The 24,257-nt window shown below is 47.6% G+C and overlaps 1 protein-coding gene across 3 annotated transcripts in view; it reads right to left on the minus strand.

The window, feature by feature from the left end:
* The window catches only part of LOC144500608 (B-cell antigen receptor complex-associated protein beta chain-like), a 47,363-nt gene that overhangs the window by 18,925 nt on the left and 4,181 nt on the right, over positions 1 to 24,257 (minus strand). For 2 of the 3 annotated variants that reach the window (XM_078223810.1, XM_078223808.1), the window contains exon 2: positions 5,708 to 6,016. In XM_078223810.1, the coding sequence (XP_078079936.1) occupies positions 5,708 to 5,999 (292 nt within the window). In that variant the 5' untranslated portion in view covers positions 6,000 to 6,016. Of the gene's footprint in view, positions 1 to 5,707; positions 6,017 to 14,266; positions 14,395 to 24,257 lie in introns of those variants that run through there. The other variant, XM_078223809.1, reaches the window with a different exon arrangement.

Genomic DNA, 24,257 nt, shown 5'->3' on the forward strand with positions numbered 1-24,257 from the left:
ATCCCCTCTTAGCCGCCGCCTTTCCAGCGAAAACAATCCCAAATCCCTCAGCCTCTCCTCATAGGATCTCCCCTCCATACCAGGCAACATCCTGGTAAACCTCCTCTGCACCCTCTCCAAAGCCTCCACATCCTTCCTGTAATGTGGGGACCAGAACTGCACACAGTACTCCAAGTGCGGCCGCACCAGAGTTGTGTACAGTTGCAACATAACGCTACGACTCCTAAATTCAATCCCCCTACCAATAAACGCCAAGACACCATATGCCTTCTTAACAACCTTATCTACTTGATTCCCAACTTTCAGGGATCTATGCACACATACACCTAGATCCCTCTGCTCCTCCACACTATTCAAAGTCCTCCCGTTAGCCCTATACTCAACACATCTGTTATTCCTACCAAAGTGAATTACCTCACACTTCTCCGCATTAAACTCCATCCGCCACCTCTCGGCCCAACTTTGCAACCTGTCTAAGTCTTCCTGCAAACTACGACACCCTTCCTCACTGTCTACCACACCACCGACTTTGGTGTCATCAGCAAATTTGCTAATCCACCCAACTATACCCTCATCCAGATCATTAATAAATATTACAAACAGCAGTGGCCCCAAAACAGATCCCTGAGGTACACCACTTGTAACCGCACTCCATGATGAATATTTACTATCAACCACCACCCTCTGTTTCCTATCCGCTAGCCAATTCCTGATCCAATTTCCTAGATCACCCCCAATCCCATACATCTGCATTTTCTGCAGAAGCCTACCATGGTGAACCTTATCAAACGCCTTACTAAAATCCATATATACCACGTCCACTGCCTTGCCCCCATCCACCTCCTTGGTCACTTTCTCAAAAAACTCAATAAGGTTAGTAAGGCACGACCTACCTGCCACAAAACCATGCTGACTATCACCTATCAATTCATTACTCTCCAAATAACTATAAATCCTATCCCTTATAATTTTTTCCAACATCTTGCCGACAACAGAAGTGAGACTCACCGGTCTATAATTCCCGGGGAAGTCTCTGTTCCCCTTCTTAAACAATGGGACAACATTCGCTAACCTCCAATCTTCTGGTACTATACCAGAGGCCAACGACGACCTGAAGATCAGAGCCAGAGGCTCTGCAATCACTTCTCTTGCCTCCCAGAGAATCCTTGGATAAATCCCATCCGGACCAGGGGATTTATCTATTTTCAGACCCTCCAGAATATCCTGCACATCCTCCTTATCAACTGTAATACTGTCTATTCTACTCCCTTGCAACCCAGTGTCCTCCTCAGCTATATTCATGTCCCCTTGCGTGAACACCGAAGAGAAATATTGGTTCAATGCTTCACCAATCTCCTCCGGTTCCACACATAACTTCCCTCTGCCATCTATAACTGGCCCTAAACTTGCCCTAACCAACCTTCTGTTCTTGACATACCTATAGAACGCCTTAGGATTCTCTTTAACCCTATCCGCCAAAGTCTTCTCATGTCCCCTTTTAGCCCTTCTAAGCTCGCTCTTCAACTCCCTCTTAGCCAATCTAAAGCTTTCTAGTGCACTACCCGAGTGCTCACGTCTCATCCGAACATAAGCCTCCTTTTTCTTTTTAACCAACAAAGAAACTTTTTTGGTGCACCACGGTTCCCTAGCCCTACCAATTCCTCCTTGCCTGACAGGGACATACCTATCACAGACTCGCAGTAGCTGCTCCTTGAAAAAACTCCACATGTCGGACGTTCCCAGTCCCTGTAATCTCCTAGTCCAACCTATGTTTCCTAATTCTCTCCTAATAGCCTCATAATTACCCTTCCCCCAGCTAAAACCACTGGCCCGAGGTTCATGCCTATCCCTTTCCATCACTAAGGTGAACGTAACCGAATTGTGGTCACTATCACCAAAATGCACACCAACTTCCAAGTCTAGCACCTGGTCTGGCTCATTTCCCAGCACCAGATCCAATATAGCCTCACCTCTAGTTGGCCTGTCTACATACTGAGTCAAAAAACCTTCCTGCACGCTTTGAACAAAAACTGACCCCTCTAACGAGCTAGAGCTATAACAATTCCAGTCAATATTAGTCAAGTTAAAATCCCCCATAACAATTGCCCTATTACTTTCACTCCTAAGCAGGATTGACTCCGCAATCCTTTCCTCAACCTCTCTAGAACTTTTAGGAGGTCTATAAAAGACTCCCAACAGGGTGACCTCTCCTCTCCTATTTCTAATCTCCGCCCATACTACCTCAACAGATAAGTCCTCATCAAACCTCCTCTCTGACACTGTGATACAATCTCTGACCAATAATGCTACCCCTCCCCCTCTTCTACCTCCTTCCCTACTTCGACTAAAACATTTGAACCCCGGGACCTGCAGCATCCATTCCTGCCCCTGCTCTATCCATGTCTCTGAAATAGCCACAACATCGAAGTCCCAGGTACTGATCCACGCTGCAAGTTCACCCACTTTATTGCGAATACTCCTGGCATTGAAGTATACACATTTCAAACCCTGCTCCACCCCACCTCTGCAATGCCGTGCATTGCAGTCCCCATCCATGCATCCCTCACTTTCAGCCCCACTACTCAGGATCCCTCCCCCCCCCCGAATCAGTTTAAACCTCCCTGCATGGCCTTAGCAAATTTACCCCCCAGGATATTGGTCCCCTTCTGATTAAGGTGTAGACCATCCTTCTCATAGAGGTCACACCTTCCCCAGTACTAGCCCCAATTGCTTAAGTACCTGAACCCCTCCCTCCTGCACCATCCCCTCAGCCATGAATTCAAACCTTCCCTCTCCCTATTCCTCTCTAAACTATCCCGTGGTACAGGCAAGAGTCCAGAGATAACCACTCTGTCAGTCTTGGCCTTTAGTTTCCACCCCAACTCCATAAATCCCTGCCTAATATCCCCTTCCCCTATCCTCCCTATGTCGTGTGTCCCCACATGTACAATAACTTGTGGTTTATCTCCCTCCCCCCTAAGAGTCCTGAATACCCTGTCAGACACATCCCGGACCCCAGCCCCTGGTAGGCAACACACCAACCCTGAGTCCCTACCTTTAGTTCCGACCCTCCTATCTGTCCCCTTAATTGTAAATGGCAGGCATATGATCCCTAAGCCTGTAGTGGGCATAATGTAAAACATATGAGATGGCTAAGGTGAATTATTGTAGCAAGGTATCACATGGATGGAATTTCTCAGTCATTGCGCATGGTATGTTTCACATTGGTTGGTCAAATCATCACTTGTCACTTCTGTGGGTACATACACTTCACTGTGCAAAGTAGAAGGATTTTCATCCAGTTTTGCATACAGATTATGCTGACCTTTTCATCTATGGGCATATCATCGGGTCAGTGGCAAAGGCTTCTGTCGGTTCCCCTGTACCAATACCTTCTATGATGTTCACTATGTTAACTATCGGCTTCCTTTGTCTATCAATGTCCTGGTCATCCTCATGGTCCGACCATATAGCTCGATGATGTTTGATGCTTGCTCTCAGTCGTTTGAAATGCTGTACCTGTCCTGCCTCTGATTGTGACTTCTCATCATGCCAAACCGCTTGTTTTGGCTGTGCTCTCTGCACTGGTGCTTCCAATGTCCTCTGGTGCCATAGGCCTTACATACAGCATTGAGAGCTGAACATTTTCTAGGTATGTGAATGAGGCTGCACTCCCCTCATTACTTAGTAAGCTTACCTGCATTGGCTATCAAGCCAATGGTGGATATATTATGCATAGCCTGTACACTCTGAGCCCTATTTTACCATTTTAATTCTAAGTGCTGGGCCTGAAAAAGTATCAGCAATTGCGAATTGTACTGCAGAAGCTTATGGGTGGGGCTTAACACGCCCGAAATCCTGCAGCTCCGATCAGCGCCTCCAACTGCGCATGCGCAGAAAAAAATGATAGAATGCGGCTCCCCTGTCACATCGCTCCCAGGCAGGATAATGCCTCCCTCTGGCCCCCACAGACATTGCCCCATCCCCACAACATTACTGACCCTTTTATCCCCCCCACCCTCTCCACCACACAGACTGATCAAGGGCCCCTCCCCCCCCCCCTTCTCCCCTCACTGATTTCAGGTAGAATGGCAGCGGACCCCTCTCTTCCTCCTCACTGATCTCAGGTAGAGTGGCAACGCCCCCCCCCCCTCCCCCGATCTCAAGCAGAGGCTCGGCACTTACCTCCTCACTAACTGGAGCGCCCGAATCGGACTTTTGTGGAGCATGTCTGTTTCGTGCCGATTCTGGATGGGAAAACGTGGTGGTAAAGGGGGAAGTGCTGGTAAGGATGGGTGCACAGCCCATTAAGTCACTTTAAAAGCATGCATGGTGCGGAGGTGGGCATGGATCACGCTATTAGTCTCATGTCCGACTTTTCGCGCCCGAAAACGGGTGCAACTTGATGATGAAATCGGGCCCTATGTTTATGATCTAAAAGGGTCCCAAGCATGGCTGATGATGGGCCTGCACCATGGCTGTAATTTAACCATTTTATTTTCTTCATCTCAACAAAATGAAATTAATTGGTTAAAAAAATAAATTGGACAAGTTGGAAAGCCCTCACTGCATCCAGGCAATCTGATTGGCTGACAGCTCTCCAGCCCCTCCTGACACAGTGCTGCAGTGGCAGGAAGAGTTATTGCAGCGCCTTGCCTGGGAATATATCCTGGAACCGCAAGTCTGTTGTCAGAGGCTTATAGCTCATAGAATCCCTACAGTGCAGAAGGAAGCCGTTGAGCCTGCACCAACAACAATCACACCCAGGCCTTATCCTGTAACCCCATGTATGTGGGCGGCACGGTGGCACAGTGGTTAGCACTGCTGCCACACAGCGCCAGGGACCCGGGTTTAATTTCAGCCTCGGATCACTGTCTGTGTGGGGCTTGCATGTTCTCCCTGTGTCTGTGAGGGTTTCCTCTGGGTGCTCCGGTTTCCTCCCACAGCCCAAAGATGTGTGGGTTAGGTTGATTGGCCATGGGTTGAATGACCTCCTTCTGTATGTAGGGATTCTATGATACCCTGCTAGTCCCCCTGACACTGAGGGGCAATTTAGCATGGTCAATCCACCTAACTTGCACATCTCTGGAGTGTGGGAGGAAAACGGAGCACCCGGAGACACGCAGACATGGGGAGAACGTGCAACCTCCACACAGACAGTCACTGAAGGCCAGAATTGAAACCGGGTCCCTGGCGCTGTAAGGCAGCTGTGCCAACAAATGTGCCACTATGCCACCCTCTTGAGGGGTACTGCTCCACATCAAGAATGTGTCCAGGAATCTCATCAGTAAAAGTTTAGAAGTTTATTTATTAGTGTCACAAGTAGTCTTACATTAACACTGCAATGAAGTTACTGTCACCTGCTCGGGTATACTGAGGGAGAATTTAGCATGCCCAATGCACCTAACCAGCACGTCCTTTGGACTGTGGGAGGAAACCGGAGCATCCGGTGGAAACCCACACAGACACGGGGAGAACGTGCAAACTCCACACGGACAATGACCCAAGGCTGGAATCGAGCCTGGGTCCCTGGCGCTGTGAGGCAGCAGTGCTAACCACCGTGCCACTGTACCGCCCTAATTCAAAAACGCAAAACAATTGAAAATGCAACCAGGTAATTATCACATGAAACTAAACAAGGAATGTACAGTTCAGTAAAATGCATTTAGCCAGTTTTATAGAGCATGAAAATCATTGTTTTGCTCACCTGTTATGACATTAAGTTCTGCCCCACACTGCTGACTGGTATTCTTCAGTAAAGGGGAGCTGCAGTAGTAAATCCCAGAATGAGATTTTCTTGCCTTTTCAATTTGAAACCAAGAAGATTTGTCCGAACTCATGGTTATTACTCCTTTAACATTTTTTAGATGGACGGGTTTTCCTTCCAGTTTATACCAGGTGATGTTGGGGTTGCGGGTCGTGTTTACATAGTAACAGCTGATTACTACTTTCTTTCCCTGCTTCACAGCTAGATAAGGCGTAGAGTAAGAAAATGTCATCCCCTCACATAGCACACCTGTAATTGAAACAGACAAACTGTAGTAAGTATTTATTTTAAATAACCCATTTTCTCCCATCCTTTTCCAAAAGACAAAGTAGGCAGGAAACAACTGCATAGACATCAGCAGGCTCCTAGCACCTTGTTGAATTCTCTGGGCCGTAACTTCATTAGCATGGCAATCAGCGCTGGTCTTATCCATGATAAATTTATTCTGTATCTGTCTCACCCGACCTTCTGACCCAGGCCAGACGAGATCCAAGAACGGCAGCTCTCTCTGAGGGACGGTGTCGCAGTCCAGTAGACAGGTTGAAGTAGGACATGGACACTGGGGAGGGAGGTCAGACATTATGGGGAATGGTGGGCTGTGTCAGAGATCAGGGAGCTGTGAGGGTGTCGAACATTGAGGGAGGGTATATGCGGTTGGACATCAGAAGGGTTTGGTGGGTAGTTGGACATTAAAAAAGGTTGGGGCATCATATATGGAGGTTTGGGGGATTTGGACATGCGGTAGTAGTGGACTGGGTCAGGTATGGGGGACTGATGGACAGGGTCAGAAATGGGGGAGTGGTGGACAGGGTCAGATATGGGGAAGTGGTGGACAGGATCAGGTATGGGGGACTGGTGGATGGAGTCGGACATGGCAGGGTGGTTGGGGGGGTGGTTTAGATATTCATGTAGGAGGGCTTGGTCATCGACGGGGGAGGGGTGGTCGTGGTGGTAGTTCTGAGGTTGTTTCAGGTCGGGGGTCGGATTTGTTCAAGCCTGCAGGATTTGTTCAGGCCTACGGGTATGTGGAGAGCATGAGGGAATCCTGTACAGGTGGCAGGATCCCCTGGGGCCAGGGGTGTGGGAAGTCACCTGGGGGAGGGTGAGGGAGGGTCTAGGGATTCCAGCAGGTTGGCCAATCTGGGAATTTACTATACTTACCCAGAAGCTAGAAGAGATTTTTATCTTCTAACTTTTCCTGAGTAACTATTGGGGTAGCAGAGCCGGAACCAAACAAAATTTGCAATTTAAGTTGTATGTTTGAATGGTTCACAACACAGGGCAATTGCCCAGAGGAAGTTTCCACTTCTGGACATTTGCCATGCAAATGCTTATGTAATAATCTTACCAAGGCCAGTCTTCGGTCACCAATCACCTTGTATTTACAGTGTGTTCAGAATGCCATTTAGTAGCTACAATGTCCAGGTCAACCCCGAGTCTGAGTGCCAGCCTGAGTGGAGGCAGCTGGTCGAAAGCCCCCTCCTGCTTCTTTCCTATTGGGCAAGTCTCCACTCGCCTAATAGGGGAGCGCATATTCTATGAAACCCATGGAGAGATCTATTGACAATATCCCATGGCCATCAAGTCCATTTCTTCCCCCCACACTCCCGTCACGGGGGTGCCTTTTCTGCCTGGAGATACAATTTCATTGCATTGTCCCTGTTCCTGATTGTGGGCCTACCTACAAGGACCGGCCAGTACTGGCCTTGGACTTTTTTTTGAAATAGCATGCGCTTTGACTGTCCCCAAATCTTAGCCTCGGTTGTGATCTTCTGTAGCACTTGCAACAGTCCACCGTCTGGCATCTACAACCTTCTGCAATATGCTACCCAGGAGTCTGAATGTGATGTAACTCAGGCTCCACTACTGTAAGGGATTCTGAAATATTTTACCGATAACATCACTCTCAGTTGAGGGATGGTCACTGCATGAGTCTCCTCCCCCAATCTGAGGACACTGCTATTTGACCTCCCTTGTAGTTCTTGAGCTCCTTTCTCCCCATTCTCCAATCATAGAGCTATCTCAATGGCCTTCTTTAGAGACAAATTGGGTTCTACCAATATTTTGTTTTGGGCTGTCACATTGTTAATTCCACAGACCAATCTATCTTGCAACATATCATTCAGGGGTGGCCCAAATGCACAGCGTTCTGCTAATTTTCACAACCTGGTCAGAGATTCAGTTATAGATTCCCCAGGGATTCACCCTACTGTATTGAAGTGGTATTGCTGGAGTATTATGGAAGGTTTTGATCATAGCAGCCTTTAACCAAGTCCACCTATTCATTAAAGGTTTTGGAGTCAGAGACATCTGGGTATGTCAGGCATTTTATTGCACTGAAGGTCAGGACTCTGCATGCCATCAACAGGATCAGTTACTGCTTCTCATCTCCTACAATATTGTTGGCCCAAAAAAAAGAATGCATGTGCTCAACGTACTGGGCCCAGTCTTCTATACTTGCATCGTAGTGTTGTGAAGTTAGTGTTTGTAAAATTATAAAACAATTGTAAAAAGGGTAGAAAGCATTGTATTGTCTGTTTAAAAAGGTGGGGTTTTTTTTTGCTATGCTTAGAGAGTTAAGAGATGCAGGCATGCAGTACACAGTGAGCATAGAGTGAAACATTATATAGCTAGGCCAGGCAGTAGTTGCTGCCAAGATGACAGGTTGTTTTTGAATTTTAACCAATCAATTTGAAATAGACATTTGAACAGCAGCAGCCTATCAGATTTGAATTTGATGTTTTGATAACCTGTAAACCAATCCTATTGTGGGGCTTTTGGTATGTCATCAGGGGTATAAAAGCCACAGCTCCCAGCTCCAAACTGCCGGACAGCACCTACCGAGTAACAGCTTAGTTCAGCTCTCATTGAGAGTGAGTGAGACAGCCAGTAACCTGTCTACCAGTGTAACAGTCACATTTATGTCTTAAAAGAAAGCCTTGTCTCAATTGTAAAGATACCAACAGAAGATAGTGAAGGCAGATGAAATCAGTAAAGAAGAAAAAAGATTCCAGAAGTCAACAACCCTGGTTGAAATTTTGAGAGTGACCAGAAGTTCTATTTTTTGTGTTAATAAGTGGGAATTGTAATTATCTAAACAGCATTCCATTAGAATAGTGTTTATGCAGTTTGTTAATAGTTTAGTTAACCTGTTCACTGTTAGTTAGATAAAATAATGTGTTACTTGTTGCTTTTACAGAGAGATTCTCAGGTAGCTATTTTGATTTGACCACTAAAAGTTGCTGAAGAGCAGATCGTACTATTTCTCACACACACTTTGACAGATTATGGAGGGAGGTACTTCTCTTTGAGTGGTTGAGTGTTGTACACTGTTGGTTCTCAGAGAGGAGATCAAATTCCCCTTTGTAACAGTGGGCTTCAAGTTTACCAAAAAGGCATTTTTCTTACCAGAGGATTTGTCTTGACAGTAAAGATGGTCGAGAGGGAAGAAAAAAAAATTGCCTTGCTCCTCATCGCCAATGTAATAATCTTACTGAAGCCAGACCTCTATTACTAATCACTCTTTTTTTACAGTGTGTTCAAGTGTCATTCAGTGGCTACAGTGTACAGATCAACCCTGTGCCTTTCGACTGCTGGCCTGGAGCGAACTGGTTTTAAACCCCCTCCTGCTCTTCCTCTATTGCTCAAGCCTCCATCGCCTCATAGACGAGCTCATATTCTACGAGGTCCATGGGAAGATTTACTGACGATCCTCTGTGGCCATCATTACACCTTACCTGTGAAGTTCCGGAAGGGATTCCCCACCACATTCTGGGGTAATGACACAATACGATGCTGGGGAGCCTGGAAATTACGGCCCATAGTTGTCAATCTGTGACCCAGATAATTAGTGCTGTTAGGTGATTTGATCATGGGAAGGTCACAATTGATTCTGTCATCACTCATTGTTCACAGAGCCATACTTTTCAACAAGCTGAGTAGGATTGCAGTCAGTTCTGGGGAATCTGGTTGATTTTTCTGTTTCCCTGTGGTAGCGTGGTCTCTTTAACAGGGCGAGCCCCGAGGGCCACATGATCAGGCTGGATCCTATGGAGAGGCAGCGCAGAAAGCCGAGCCAATCGGGTACAAGGGCGCGTGTCCTGGGTTGGAGAGGGACCTCAGTTGGAGCCAGGAGGAGAAGAGCATAGATGTGTATTGCAGTTCTGTTACACCATCGTTAGTACATATATAAATATTGTTCGTAATAAACCCTTTATAACTTGAAGCCACAACAAGCTAACTTTGAAGTTATCAAGGACTTTGTAGCAGAACAATTTAGAAAGCAGTGGCAGGATCAGACAGAGTCATAATGGATATATGCAGGGGAAATCATGCATGACAAATCTGCTGGAATTCTTTGAAGATGTAACTAGTAGAGTTGACAAGGGGGAGCCAGTCAATGTGGTATATTTGGACTTCCAGAAAGTGTTTGACAAAGTCCCGCACAAGAGATTATCGTGCACGATTAAAGTGCATGGGATTAGGGAAGTGTATTGAGATGGATAGAAAACTGGTTGGCAAAGAGGAAACAAAGAGTAGGAATTAATGGGTGCTTTTCAAATTGGCAGGCAGTAACTAGCCACAGGGACCCCAGCTATTCACAATATATATTAATGATTTGGATGAGGGATCAAAATGTAACATCTCAAAGTTTGCAGATGATGCCAAGTTGGGTGGGAGGGTGAACTGTGACGTGGATGCAGAGATCTTTCAGAATGATCTGGACAGGTTGTGGCCAAATCAGTTGCAGATACAGTATCATTTGGATAAATGTGAGGTTATTCACTTTGGAATGACTAAATTGGGAGAGGGGAGTGTGCAGCAGGACCTGGGTGTCCTTGTGCACCAGTCACTGAAGGTAAGCATGTAGGTGCAGCAGGCGGTAAAGAAGACAAATGGCATGTTGGCCTTCATTGCAAGAGGTTTCGAGTACAGGAGCAGGGATGTGTCGTTGCAATTATACAGGGCCTTGGTGAGGCCACACCTAGAGTATTGTGTGCAGTTTTGGCTCCTTTTCTGAGGAAGGATGTTCTTGCCCTCGAGGGAGTGCAGTGAAGGTTTACCAGGCTGATTCCAGGGATGGCAGGACTGATGTATGAGGAGAGATTGACTAATTTAGTATTGTTTTCACTGGAGTTCAGATGAATGAAGGGGGATTCTCATAGAGACTTACAAAATTCTAACAGGACTAGACAGGGTAGATGCAGGGAGGATATTCCTGATGGTGGGGGAGTCCAGAACCAGGGGTCACAGTCTGAGGATTCATAAGAACATAAGAACATAAGAAATAGGAGCAGGAGTAGGCCATCTGGCTCCTCGAGCCTGCCCCGCTATTCAATAAGATCATGGCTGATCTGATAGTGGTTTAGTTCCACTTACCCGCCCATTCCCCATAACCCTTAATTCCCTTATTGATCAGAAATCTGTCTACCTGTGACTTAAACATATTTAACGAGGTAGCCTCCACTGCTTCAATGGGCAGATAATTCCAGAGATTCACTACCTTCTGAGAGAAGAAGTTCCTCCTCAACTCTGTTCTAAACTGACTCCCCCTTATTTTGAGGCTGTGTCCTCTAGTTCTTGTTTCCTTTCTAAGTGGAAAGAATTTCTCTGCCTCTACCCTGTCTAGCCCCTTCATTATCTTATATGTTTTCTATATGATCTCCCCTCAGCCTTCTAAACTCCAATGAGTACAGGCCCAATCTACTCAATCTCTCTTCATAAGCTAACCCCCTCATCTCCAGTATCAACCTGGTGAACCTTCTCTGTACTTCCTCCAAGGCCAATATATCCTTTTGCAAATAAGGGGACCAAAATTGCACACAGTACTCTAGTTGCGGCCTCACCTTGTACAATTGCAGCAAGACCTCCGTGCTTCTATATTCCATCCCCTTCGCGATAAAGGCCAACATTTCATTTGCCTTCTTGATCACCTGCTGCACCTGCAAACTGAGTTTTTGCGATTCATGCACAAGGACCCCAGGTCCCTCTGCACAGTAGCATGTTGTAATTTTTCACCATTTAAATAATAGTCCATTTTACTATTATTCCTTCCAAAGTGGATAACCTCACACTTGTCAACGTTATACTCCATCTGCCAGATCCTCGCCCACTCACTTAGCCTATCCAAATCTCTCTGCAGACTTTCCGCATCCTCCACGCAATTCGCTTTCCCACTCATCTTTGTGTCATCTGCAAACTTTGTTACCCTACACTCGGTCCCCTCCTCCAGATCGTCTATGTATATGGTAAACAGTTGAGGCCCCAGCACCGATCCCTGCGGCACGCCGCTAGTCACCAACTGCCAACCAGAAAAGCACCCATTTATTCCAACACTGTGCTTCCTGTTAGATAGCCAATCCTCAATCCACGCTAACACTTTACCCCCAACTCCGTGTACCTTAATCGTCTGCAGCAACCTTTTGTGAGGCACCTTATCGAACGCCTTCTGGAAATCTAAAAACACCACATCCACCGGTTCCCCTCTGTCAACTGCACTCGTTACATCTTCATAGAAATCCAGTAAATTCGTCAAACACGACTTTCCCTTCATGAATCCATGCTGCGTCTGCTTGATCGAACCATTTTTTTTCCCAGGTGTCCTGCTATTTCTTCTTTAATGATGGATAGACCAATTCAGGGTAGACCATTTAAGACGGAAGTGAGGAGACATTTCTTCACCCAAAGAGTGGTGAGTCTGTGAAATTCATTACCACAGGAAGTAGTTGATGCCAAAACATTTAATGTATTCAAGAGGCAGCTGGATATAGCATTCAGGACGAATGGGATCAAAGGTTATGGGGAAACAGCAGGATTAGGTTATTGAGTTGGATGATCAGCCATGATCGCAATAAATGGCAGAGCAGGCTCGAAGGGTCGAATGGCCTCCTCCAGCTTCTATCTTCTATGTTTTTATGTTTACTACATTCCCAATACGTGGCAGCTTACTTTTCCTCCAAATCTGAGGACAAACTCACCCCGGCTGTGCTCACCCCAAAATTGGAAAATCCCACCCAAGGTCAACAGACCTTTGCATGGTCCACCCTCCACCCGCTATGATTTCCGTGGCGGGCGGGATGGAAAAACTCCCCCCCCTGGAGTGTTCATCTTGGAGGTGGGATATGGGAGGTGGGAATAATCTCATCATTGTGATCCTGCCTCTGCCCCCAGGGGGGCCACTAATAGGGATTTTCCAACAGCGATAGCCCTAATTGCCCTCCCGATGGGCCTACCAGAAGTGGAGATGGCAACAGGCTGATGCCAGAGTGGGCAGGTTAAAAGGACTTCCTCCATTTCCAAAAATGCATCAGCCAACTTCTCCCAATGGAATGAGTGGTGATGATTGAATTTCTTTTGGAAAGCCTCATAGTCGATAAATAAAACATTCTGATCAATTTGAACTATCCATCAACTGACCCTCTCACCCTTACCCGCTGAACCTCACCCCTGAACCTCTGCTTCACCCTGATCTGCCTCACCTTCACCCACCTCACTACTCTGACCCCCCCCCCCCCATTCCCCTCACCACTCTCACCCATTGTCCACTTTATGGACAGTATTCACAAGCCAACTATAGCATTTGGAAGCCATTGAATAGCTCATAAAACTCCCCAAGCAAGTAAACGGACTCTTCAAACCAGCTGTGTAAACAGAGTCAATTATCTATAAAATGATTAGACAATTGGATTGCAGCCAGGAGGAAATAGAACTACCCAAGTAAACAAACAGACCACAGAACTGTTAACTCAACAGATATGAAAACGTAAAATAATGGGAGAAATTTGAACATTTACACATTGTTATCATAGCAAGCTACCATTTCAAAAGTCTGAAATGTCTACCTTTTGATCCATTAGATGAACTTTTCCACCATTGCAATGTTGATCTTTTACTTGGCAGCTTGCCAGTTGACAGAAGTAACAATTTGGCAAATGCATTGTTAATGTAGACACATTTTCCATTTGCATTACTGGCATGACGGACCTTAATAATCAGATACAATTCATGCTACAGGGCCCGATTTTACCAAAACGGGCGTGAAATCGCAGTAAAGTTGGGCGTTGGGCCTATACCACGATCTGCACCCGATTCCGAGCAGATCGCAGCTTTACCGACACCCGATTTGGGCGGTCCAACAATTTAAATGCATTAGCATGCATTTGAATCGACTTAATGAACCGCGCGCCCAACTCTACCGCCAAATCCCACTTTACCGTCTTCTGGCCCGTTCCGGATCCGCGCTATAAGTGACCTGCTGAATAAAAATCCAAAGTGGATTTCTATTCTGCAGGGGAGCCTCCGAAGCCCTCTCTGCCTTTGTGAAGTCACCATCCTCCTCGACCAGCCTTCGTGGACCCCCCCGTTAACCACCCCGGCAGACTCCGCCCCCCCGGATCAGACCCCCCTGAGAGGCAGGCCCCCCCCGGCAGACCCCCCACCCCTGGGATTGGAGCCCCCTGGGAGGCAGGCCCCCCTCGGCAGTGCACACCCCCAACCTACCTCGATCGCTGGTCTCCCTCCACCATCCTTCCATTAGCAAGATAAGCTGTATATTCCTCAGCTAGATCCACTTTGGTCAACACAAAGATGGTCCTTCTGCCCTGTGGGTCTATCTGGCTCACCAAGTCAGTTACAATGCTGCGTTCAGCATCTACTGAACCATCTTGGATACAAAGGATAATGAATGGTACTGGCCGATCTTCCTGGTGTTATCAGTACTGTAACATCAGGAACGGCTGCCGACACCAAGGATATAATTTTTAGCATAAGCAAGGCTTACATGCAGAACCCTGATGCTGTTATCATTTGTGAGCCAGATGGACCCGTCACACCCCTCTCCTCCTCCCATCCCCGCCCCCCCCCCCCCCCCCCCACCAAGAGGGTGATCTGGGTCCCGCCCCCTCTCCTCCTCCCACCCCACCCCAGATGATCTGGGTCAGAGTGCCGCTCTCTCTGCTGTTTTTTTCTCCCCGCTCGGGCGTGCTGCATCGGAGTTTTTTTCAAACTGCGCATGCGCAGTTCAGAGCTCTGATCGGTCTGGCAGCGCTAAGCCCCGCCCACAGCATGAATCGGACCAGAGCCGGCAAAAAGCGTATGGGCGCGCTGGAAAGAGGATTCCAGGCTCGGATCTATTTGACTCCCAGATTTGGCACTTCGACTCAAAATGGTAAAATCAGGCCCATAGTGTTATGTGAAGAGCTGCAAAAGAGCAAAATCATTTAACTTATCTTTCAAACGTTTCTGGCCTCCAATCCAGGGTTTACCACCTTCAGGCAGTGTGTGCAAATCTCAACAGCCGCTAAATCTCAGCCAGCACCCTGAAAATGAGAAAACTTACCTAGGCCATGCTTCAATGATGTTAATTGCTGTAAGGACATCACACTCATAGGAACTGAGTGACAATGTCTTCAATGTAGTTTTCTGAACTGCTTTGCTTAAAACAGAACAACTGGTCAGAAAGGAAGGCCGCCTCCTAATTGGCCTCAGTATGGTACCTTCATTTCAACCTCAGGAAAACATCCCTCTTGTAACGTGTCTGATGCCCTCATCCTTCCTCACACCGGCTATCTTTTAAGCCCCCATTCAGGTCTGGAACTGGATTTCATTTGGAGTTCACAGAATCATAGAATCCCTACAGTGCAGAGGGAGGCCATTTGGCCCATTGAGTCTGCACCGACAACAGTTCCACCCAGGCCCTATCCCCATAACCCCATGTATTTACCCTAGCTAGTTTCCCTGACACTAAGGGGCAATTTAGCATATCCAATCCACCTAACCGGCACATCTCTGTTCAAGGTGTAGTCCTAAATGCCGCCTCCTGGGCTTATTTGCACTCTGTCTCCAAGCGCAATAAGAAATGGTCTGGCGCTGCCTCCTTCCTTTTTGCCCTTTCCGGCAGCTGATCTTGTGGTGGAGCAACTTCTCAGAAGCAAAAAGAACTTGGGTTTTAAGTCTGATTGCTGGCGACCTTTAGGATGTGTGGTGTACCCAGATATCTGCGACGCTTGCTTCCTCTTTCTGCGCAAATGGACAGGAATCTCTGTCTACTGAGCTGTGGTAAAATTAAAGCAACAAATCATATCTCGTCTAACACAGCTCAAAAAGCTGCAGGGAAGAATTTATCGTTTCCAGCGATATCAACTATGCAAATCAGCATTTGCATCAACTTTTTTGCACTGCAGCCTCATCTTGATTGCTATAATTGTAACTTCCTTTGAAACGCTGTGCAAAACAGTGTGCTGACAGAATAATAATGGTGAATCTTAACAGATGGATACAGGCTCCTGCAACAAGAAGAAAGTTGTTTTTCTGGGTGGTTTGGAAGGTAAAGAAGGCAAATGGTATGTTGGCCTTCATAGTGAGAGGATTTGAGTATTGGGATAGGGATTTTTGACTGCAATTGTATAGGGCGTTGGTGAAGCCACACCTGGAGATTTGTGTGTGGTTTTGGTGTCCTTATCTGAGGAAGGATGTCCTTGCTATAGAGGAAGTACAGCGAAGATTTACCAGGCTGATTCCTGGGATGGTAGGTCTCTCAGATGAGGAGAGACTAAGTAGGTTAGGATTATATTCACTGGAGGTTATAGAAACTTATAAAATACCAACAGAATTAGACAGGGTAGATTCAGAAAGAACGTTCCCGATAGTGCGGGAATTCAGAACTAGGGGTCATAGTTTGAGGATAAGAATTGAGGTGAGGAGAAATTTCTTCAGCCAGAGAATGGGGAATGTGTGGAATTCACTACCACAGGAAGTAGTTGAGGCCAAAACGTTGTCTGATTTCAAGAAAAAATTAGATATAGCTCTCGGGGCTAAGGGGATCAAGGGATATGGGGGGGAGGGGGTGCGGGGTGGGATCAGGATATTGAATTTGATGATCAGCCATGATCAAAATGAATGGTGGAGCAGGTTTGAAGGGCTGAATGGCCTACTCCTGCTTTATATCTATATGCTGTCAGAAAACCTTGGTGAGCTGCTGCAGTGCACTCCAGCAGTGGAGGGAATGAATGTTGAAGGTGGTGGATGGCGGCCCTGTCAAGCTGGGCAGCTTTGTCCTGGATGGTGTCAAGCATTTTGAGTGTTTTGGAGCTGCACTCATCCAGGCCAGTGGAGAGTACAAAAGAACACAAGGAATAGAAGCAGGAGTAGGCCACTAAGCCCTTCAAGCCTGCCGCATCATTCAACACGATCATGGCTGATCTATGCCGGCCTCAACTCCTTTTCTGTACCATTTCCCCATTGCCTTCTATTCCTTTATCTATCAAATATTTATCCACTTTAAATACTTCTAATGATCCAGCCTTTGGGGCAGAGAATTTCAGAGATTCACCACCCTCTGTGAGAAGAAATTTCTACACATCTCAGTTTTAAGTGACCGGCCCTTTATCTTGTAGCTATGTCCCCTTGTTCAAGACTCTCCCACTAGTGAAAACATCTCACCATCTACCCTGTGAAGCCCCCTCAGGATCCTATATGTTTGAATAAGATCACTGCTCACTCTTCTAAAAATATCCTATCACACTCCTGACTTGTGCCTTGTTGATGGCGGACAGGCTTTAGGGAGTCAAGAGGTGAATTACTTGCCACAGGACTTCCAGCCTCCAGTATGCTCCAGCTTGTAACCACAGTATTTATGTACCTCATCCAGCTACATTTCTGGTGAATCATATCCCCCACTGAATGCTCATGGTGGCTGATTAAGCACTGGTAATGCCATTGAAGGTCAAGGGGAAGTTATTAAATTCTGCTTTAGTGGTGACAATCATTGCCTGCTACTTGCGTGGTGCAGATGTCACTTGCCATTTATCAGCCCAAACCTGAACGTTGTTCCGGTCTCGCTGCATGCTGGCATCCACTGCTTTATTACACGAGGAGTGGCAAATGAGGGGCGGCACAGTGGCACAGTGGTTAGCACTGCGGCCTCACAGCGCCAGGGACCCAGGTTCAATTCGAGCCTCGGGTCACTGTCTGTGTGGAGTTTGCACATTCTCCCTGTGTCTGCTTGGCCTTCCTCCAGGTGCTCCGGTTTCCTCCCATAGTCCAAAAGACGTGCGGGTTAGGTTGATTGGCCATGATAAATTGTCCCTTAGTGTCAGGGGGATTAAAAGGGTAATAAGTATGTGGGTTTACGAGGATGGGACCTGGGTGGGACTGTTATCGGTGCAGGTTCGATGGGCCAAATGGCCTCCTTCTGCACTGTAGATTGTAGGAATGGTACTGCACACCTGTGTAATCATCAGCAAACATCCTGACTTCTGATTTTATGATGTAGAAAAGGTCACTGATGAAGGAACTGAAGATGGCCTGTGACTATGTCCTGAGAAACCCCTACAACAATGGCCTGGGCTGAGACAATTGCCCCCCAAACAGCCACAACTATCTTCCTTAGTGTAAAGTATGACCCCGGCCACTGAAAAGATTTCTCCTGATCCTCACTGAATTCAATTTTACGAGGATTTCTGAATGCTACAGTTGGTCCACTATTGCCTAATGTCAAGGGCAGTCACTCACCTCACCTCTGGAATTCAATGCTTTCGTTCATGCTTGGATAAAGGTTGTAATGAAACTGGGAGCTGAGTGCCCCTAGCAAAACATTCGTTATTTAACTTCATGTGATAATTACCTGATTGCATTTCAATAGTTTTGCATTTTTGTATTAGGGTGGCACGGTGTAACAGTTATTAGCACTGCTGCCTCACAACGCCAAGGACCCAGGTTCAATTCCGGCCTCGGGTCACTGTCTGTGTGGAGTTTGCACATTCTCCCCGTGTCTGCGTGGGTTTCCTTCAGGTGCTCCGGTTTTCCCCCATAGTCCAAAGCCATGGTAGGCTAGTGAAAAAGGTTGGATCTCATGGGATAAAGGGGGAGGTGGCTAGATGGATGGAGAACTGGCTTGGTCATAGAAGACAGAGAGTGGTAGTGGAAGGGTCTTTTTCTGGCTGGAGGCCTGTGACTAGTGGTGTTCCGCAGGGCTCTGTATTGGGACCTCTGCTGTTTGTGATTTATATAAATGATCTGGAAGAAGGAGTAACTGGGGTGATCAGTAAGTTTGCGGACGACACAAAACTGGCAGGACTTGCAGATAGTGAGGAACATTGTCAGAGGCTACAGAAGGATATAGATAGGCTGGAAATTTGGGCAAGGAAATGGCAGATGGAGTTCAATCCTGATAAATGCGAAGTGATGCATTTTGGTGGGAATAATGTAGGGAGGAGCTACACGATAAATGGAAGAACCATAAAGGGTGTAGAGACGCAGAGGGACCTGGGTGTGCAAGTCCACAGATCTTTGAAGGTGATGTCACAGGTGGAGAAGGTGGTGAAGAAGGCATATGGCATGCTTGCCTTTATAGGACGGGGCATAGAGTATAAGAGTTGGGGTCTGATGTTGCAGATGTATAGAACGTTGGTTCGACCGCATTTGGAATACTGCATCCAGTTCTGGTCGCCACACTACCAGAAGGACGTGGAGGCTTTGGAGAGAGTACAGAGGAGGTTTACCAGGATGTTGCCTGGTATGGAGCGGCTTGGTTATGAGGAGAGATTGGGGAAACTGGGGTTGTTCTCCTTGGAAAGACGGAGGATGAGGGGAGACTTAATAGAGGTGTATAAAATTATGAAAGGCATAGATAGGGTGAACGGTGGGAAGCTTTTCCCCGGGTCGGTGGTGACGTTCACGAGGGGTCATAGGTTCAAGGTGAAGGGGGGGAGGTTTAACACAGATATCAGAAGGACATATTTTACACAGAGGGTCGTGGGGGCCTGGAATGTGTTGCCGGGCAAGGTGGTGGAGGCGGACACACTGGGAACGTTTAAGACTTATCTAGACAGCTATATGAACGGAGTGGGAATGGAGGGATACAAAAGAGTGGTCTAGTTTAGACCAGGGAGCGGCGCGGGCTAATTGTTCCTTGTTTCTCGTTTCAAGGCTTCATTCTATGATCATCTTGCTGGTGCCAGTACAGAGCGAGACTGCGGATAGTTGGGAACCTGTCTCGGGGGCAGGGAATTCATATGGTGTTCGTGGAAGTGGAAATGACTAGGGTTGGGAAGCATTTTCCGATCAGGGCCAGTGTGATCTCCTGGACTCGTTTCGATCGCCTCAGGGGGTCGGAGAGGAATTTCCCAGATTTTTTTCCCCCATTTTGGCCCTGGGGTTTTCACTCTGGGTTTTCGCCTCTCCCTGGAGATCACATGGTCTGGAATGGGGGGGTGGGGGTGAGTTAATAGGTTGTGATGAACAAAGCATCGTAGCTGTGAGGGACAGCTCGGTGGATAGGATATTGGTATGTAGATAGGCTGGAAAATTGGGTGGGGATCCTGGATTCAGGATTCAATCCTGGACCGGGGAGCGGCGCGGGCTTGGAGGGCCGAACGGCCTGTTCCTGTGCTGTATTGTTCTTTGTTCTTTGTTCTTTGTTCTATGTGCGGGTTAGGTTGATTGGCCATGCTAAATTGACCCTAGTGTCAGGGGATTAGCAGGGTAAATATGTGCGGTTACGGGAATAGGGCCTGGGTGGGATTGCAGTCGGCGCAGACACGATGGGCCGAATGGCCTCCTTCAGCACTGTAAGGTTTCTATGATTCTAAAACCAAAACTGAGCATTGGTGAGCTGGTCATCGCTGAGTAGGTAGCATCTTCCATCATTTTGCTGATGATCGAGAGTAGACTAATCAGGTGGTAATTTGCAGGATTGGATTTCTCCTGCTTTTGTAGACAGGACATATTTAGGCAATTTTCCATTTTTCGAAAGATACTGTTGTTGTTGTAGTTCTGGAACAGTGTGGCTAAGGGGGTGGGTGGCCTTGTACTGGGGCCTATAGCCTTTGTTGTACCAGCTCATTCAGCAACTCCTTGGCATCATGTGCGGTGAATTGAATTGGCTGAAGCCAGGTCTCAGTGATGTTGGGTACTACAGATGGATCATCCACTCAACACTCTCGGCTGTAGATGGTTGAATTTCTGGACATTGCCATCATTGTGGATGAGAATTCTCATTGATTCACCACCTTCCTTTAATTGTTTAGTGGTGCATCATCATTCATGACTGGATGTGCCACGACTGCTGAGCTTTGACCTGAGCCGTTGGTTGTGGGATTGCTTTGTTGTCGATCACATGCTACTTTCTCGGTTTAGCACGCACACATTCCTGGGCAGTAGCTTCACAGCGTTGGCATCTATTTTTTAGTTATGCCTGATGCTCCTGGCAAGCTCTCCTGCACTCCTCATTGAAGCAGTTCCCTGACTCAATGGTATTGTGAGGGATGTGCCAGATCATAAGATTACAGATCGTGGTGGCATATTTCTGCTGTGACTGATGACCAACAGCACTTCATTCATGGCCCATTTTGCAAGATGTCTTCTGCATCTATTCATTTTGGCACAGTGATGGAGCATAATGGAGAGTGTCCCCAGTGCGAAGACTGGACTTCTTCTCCACAAGGACTGTGAAGTGCACTTCCCAATAATATCATGGATAGATCCATCTGCAACAGCTATATTGGTGAAGATGAGGTCAAGTTCTTCCCCCCTATTATTGATTCTCTTACCACCTGCAACAGGAACAATCTGACGGATGTGTCCTTAAGGATTTGAGACGTTCAGTCAACTGTGGTACTACCGAACTACTCTTGATGATGGACATTTAACTCTCCCACCCAGAATATATTCTGTGCCCTTGCTATCCTCACTGGTTCTTCCAAGTGGTGATCAGCATGTAGGAGAACTGAGTCATAAGTTGATGGAGGGCAGTAGGCAGTCATTAGCTTCCTTATCCTTGTTTTATCTGATGCCATGAGACATCAAAGGATCCTGAGTCAGGCATGGGAACTCCGAGGATCGCTCACTGGGCCCTATTTTACCATTTTGATTCTAAGCGCTGCGCGGACTTGAAACTGGGAGTGTTTCAGACTCGACTTTTAGACCCGTTCTCAGGCGCCCCCATACGCACTCTGCCTGCGATTCCGAATCACGCTGCACAAGCCTGTGGGTGGGGCCTAACGCGCCCGAAACCTTGCTGCTCCGATCGGTGCCTCCAACTGCGCATGCGCACAAAAAAAATGATAGAATGCTGCTCCCCTGCCACATTTGGCTTTGTCAAAGGCAGATCATGCCTTACGAGCCTGGTGGAGTTCTTTGAAAATGTGACTAAACACATTGACGAAGGGAAAGCGGTAGATGTGGTTTATATGGATTTTAGCAAGGCGTTCGATAAGGTCCCCCATGCAAGGCTTCTAGAAAAAGTGAGAGGGCATGGGATCCAAGGGCTGCTGCCCTGTGGATCCAGAACTGGCTTGCTCAAAGGAGGCAGAGAGTGGGTATAGATGGGTCTTTTTCTAAATGGAGGTCGGTCACCAGTGGTGTGCCCCAGGGATCTGTTCTGGGACCATTGCTGTTTGTCATTTTCATAAATGACCTGGATGAGGAAGCGGAGGGATGGGTTGGTAAGTTTGCTGACGATACGAAGGTTGGTGGGGTTGTGGATAGTCTGGAGGGATGTTAGAAGTTACAGAGGGACATAGATAGGATGCAAGACTGGGTGGAGAAGTGGCAGATGGACTTCAACCCAGATAAATGCGTAGTGGTCTATTTTGGCAGGTCAAATGGGATGAACGAGTACAATATAAAGGGAGAGACTCTTAGTACTGTAGAGGATCAGAAGGACCTTGGGGTCCGGGTCCATAGGACTCTAAAATCGGCCTCGCAGGTGGAGGAGGTGGTTAAGAAGGTGTATGGTGTGCTGGCCTTTATCAATCGAGGGATTGAGTTTAGGAGTCCGGGGATAATGATGCAGCTATATAAGACCCTTGTCAGACCCCACTTGGGCCCCGCAGGTGGAGGAGGTGGTTAAGAAGGTGTATGGTGTGCTGGCCTTTATCAATCGAGGGATTGAGTTTAGGAGTCCGGGGATAATGATGCAGCTATATAAGACCCTTGTCAGACCCCACTTGGAGTACTGTGCTCAGTTCTGGTCGCCCCATTACAGGAAGGATGTGGAAAAGATTGAAAGGGTGCAGAGGAGATTTACAAGGATGTTGCCTGGATTGAGTGGCATGCCTTATGAGGATAGGCTGAGGGAGCTCGGTCTTTTCTCCTTGGAGAGACGTAGGATGAGAGGAGACCTAATAGAGGTATATAAGATGTTGAGAGGCATAGATTCGGGTGGACTCTCAGAGGCTTTTTCCCAGGGTGGAAATGGCTGCTACGAGAGGACACAGGTTGAAGGTGCTGGGGGATAGGTACAGTGGAAATGTTAGGGGGATGTTTTTCACACAGAGGGTGGTGGGCGAGTGGAATCGGCTGCCGTCAGTGGTGGTGGAGGCAAACTCAATAGGGTTTTTTAAGAGACTCCTGGATGAGTACATGGGACTTAATAGGATGGAGGGTTATAGGTAGACCTAAAAGGTAGGGATATGTTTGGCACAACTTGTGGGGCCGAAGAGCCTGTTTTGTGCTGTAGTTTTTCTATGTTTCTATGTTTCTATCCCTCCTGGACCGGCTAATGCCTCCCCCGGCCCCACAGACATTTTCCCACCCCCACAACATTGCTGACCCCCTTAACCCCCCCACCCCCCATCACCCAGACTGATCGCAGGCCACTCCCCCACTTCCCTCCCCACTGATCTCAGGCAGAGTGGCTGCAGACCCCCCCCCTTACCCCCCCTTACCCCCCCCCCCCCCCCCCCCCCCGGCCTGGAGCATGTCTGTTTCGCACCAATTCTGGATGGGCGAACATGGTGATAAAGGGGGAAGTGCCGGTAATGTTGGGTGTGCAGCCCATTAAGTCAATTTAAATGCACGCAAATGCATTCAAATGGCCGTCGTGCCGGTTTCGGGCGCGGTCCTGGATCGCGGCCATTTTCGGGCCTTGGTAAAGGGGGAGCCAGTGCAGAGGCGGAGGTGGATTGTGCTACTCGCCTCACGCCCGACTTTACCAAGTTTTTGCGCCGGAAAACGGGCACAACTTGATGGTAAAATCGGGCCCATCCAAGAGAATATCACTGTCAGCTACCTCTGGTCGGTATGTCCTGGACAAGACATACTTGGGGCGATGATGGAGTTGTTGGGAACTTAGCCTGAAAGACTTGGCTTGACAAGTCTTCTATGTCAGGCTTTTGCTTGACTAATCTGTGGGGCAGTTCTTCAAATTTTGATGCACGTCCCTAGATTTTATTGAAGAGGCCTTTTTAGGATCAATTTGGGTGGACATGTCTTGGCCAATGCTGAGTAGTCCAGTTTAATTTTTATTCAACTTTTTTGGAGCAGTTAGTGAGTTAGTGAGCCCGGGGTGGAATCGTCTGGGCTCACTTGCTTCCTGGCCTCGCCGTAGAAGTTTCTCTCTGGGGAAGTTTCTCTCTGGCGAGGATCATGTATGGCCTCCCAGTAGAACCGGAGCCCAATGAGGCCCCCCGAGAGGTCAAGGGCAGGGGGTGCATCTTGGGCAATGGCAGGTGGCAGCCTGGTATCCTGGCATCGCCCACCAGTCACGCTG

This window comes from Mustelus asterias, chromosome 11, assembly GCF_964213995.1.
Source record: "Mustelus asterias chromosome 11, sMusAst1.hap1.1, whole genome shotgun sequence".
Taxonomy (NCBI): Eukaryota; Metazoa; Chordata; class Chondrichthyes; order Carcharhiniformes; family Triakidae; genus Mustelus; species Mustelus asterias.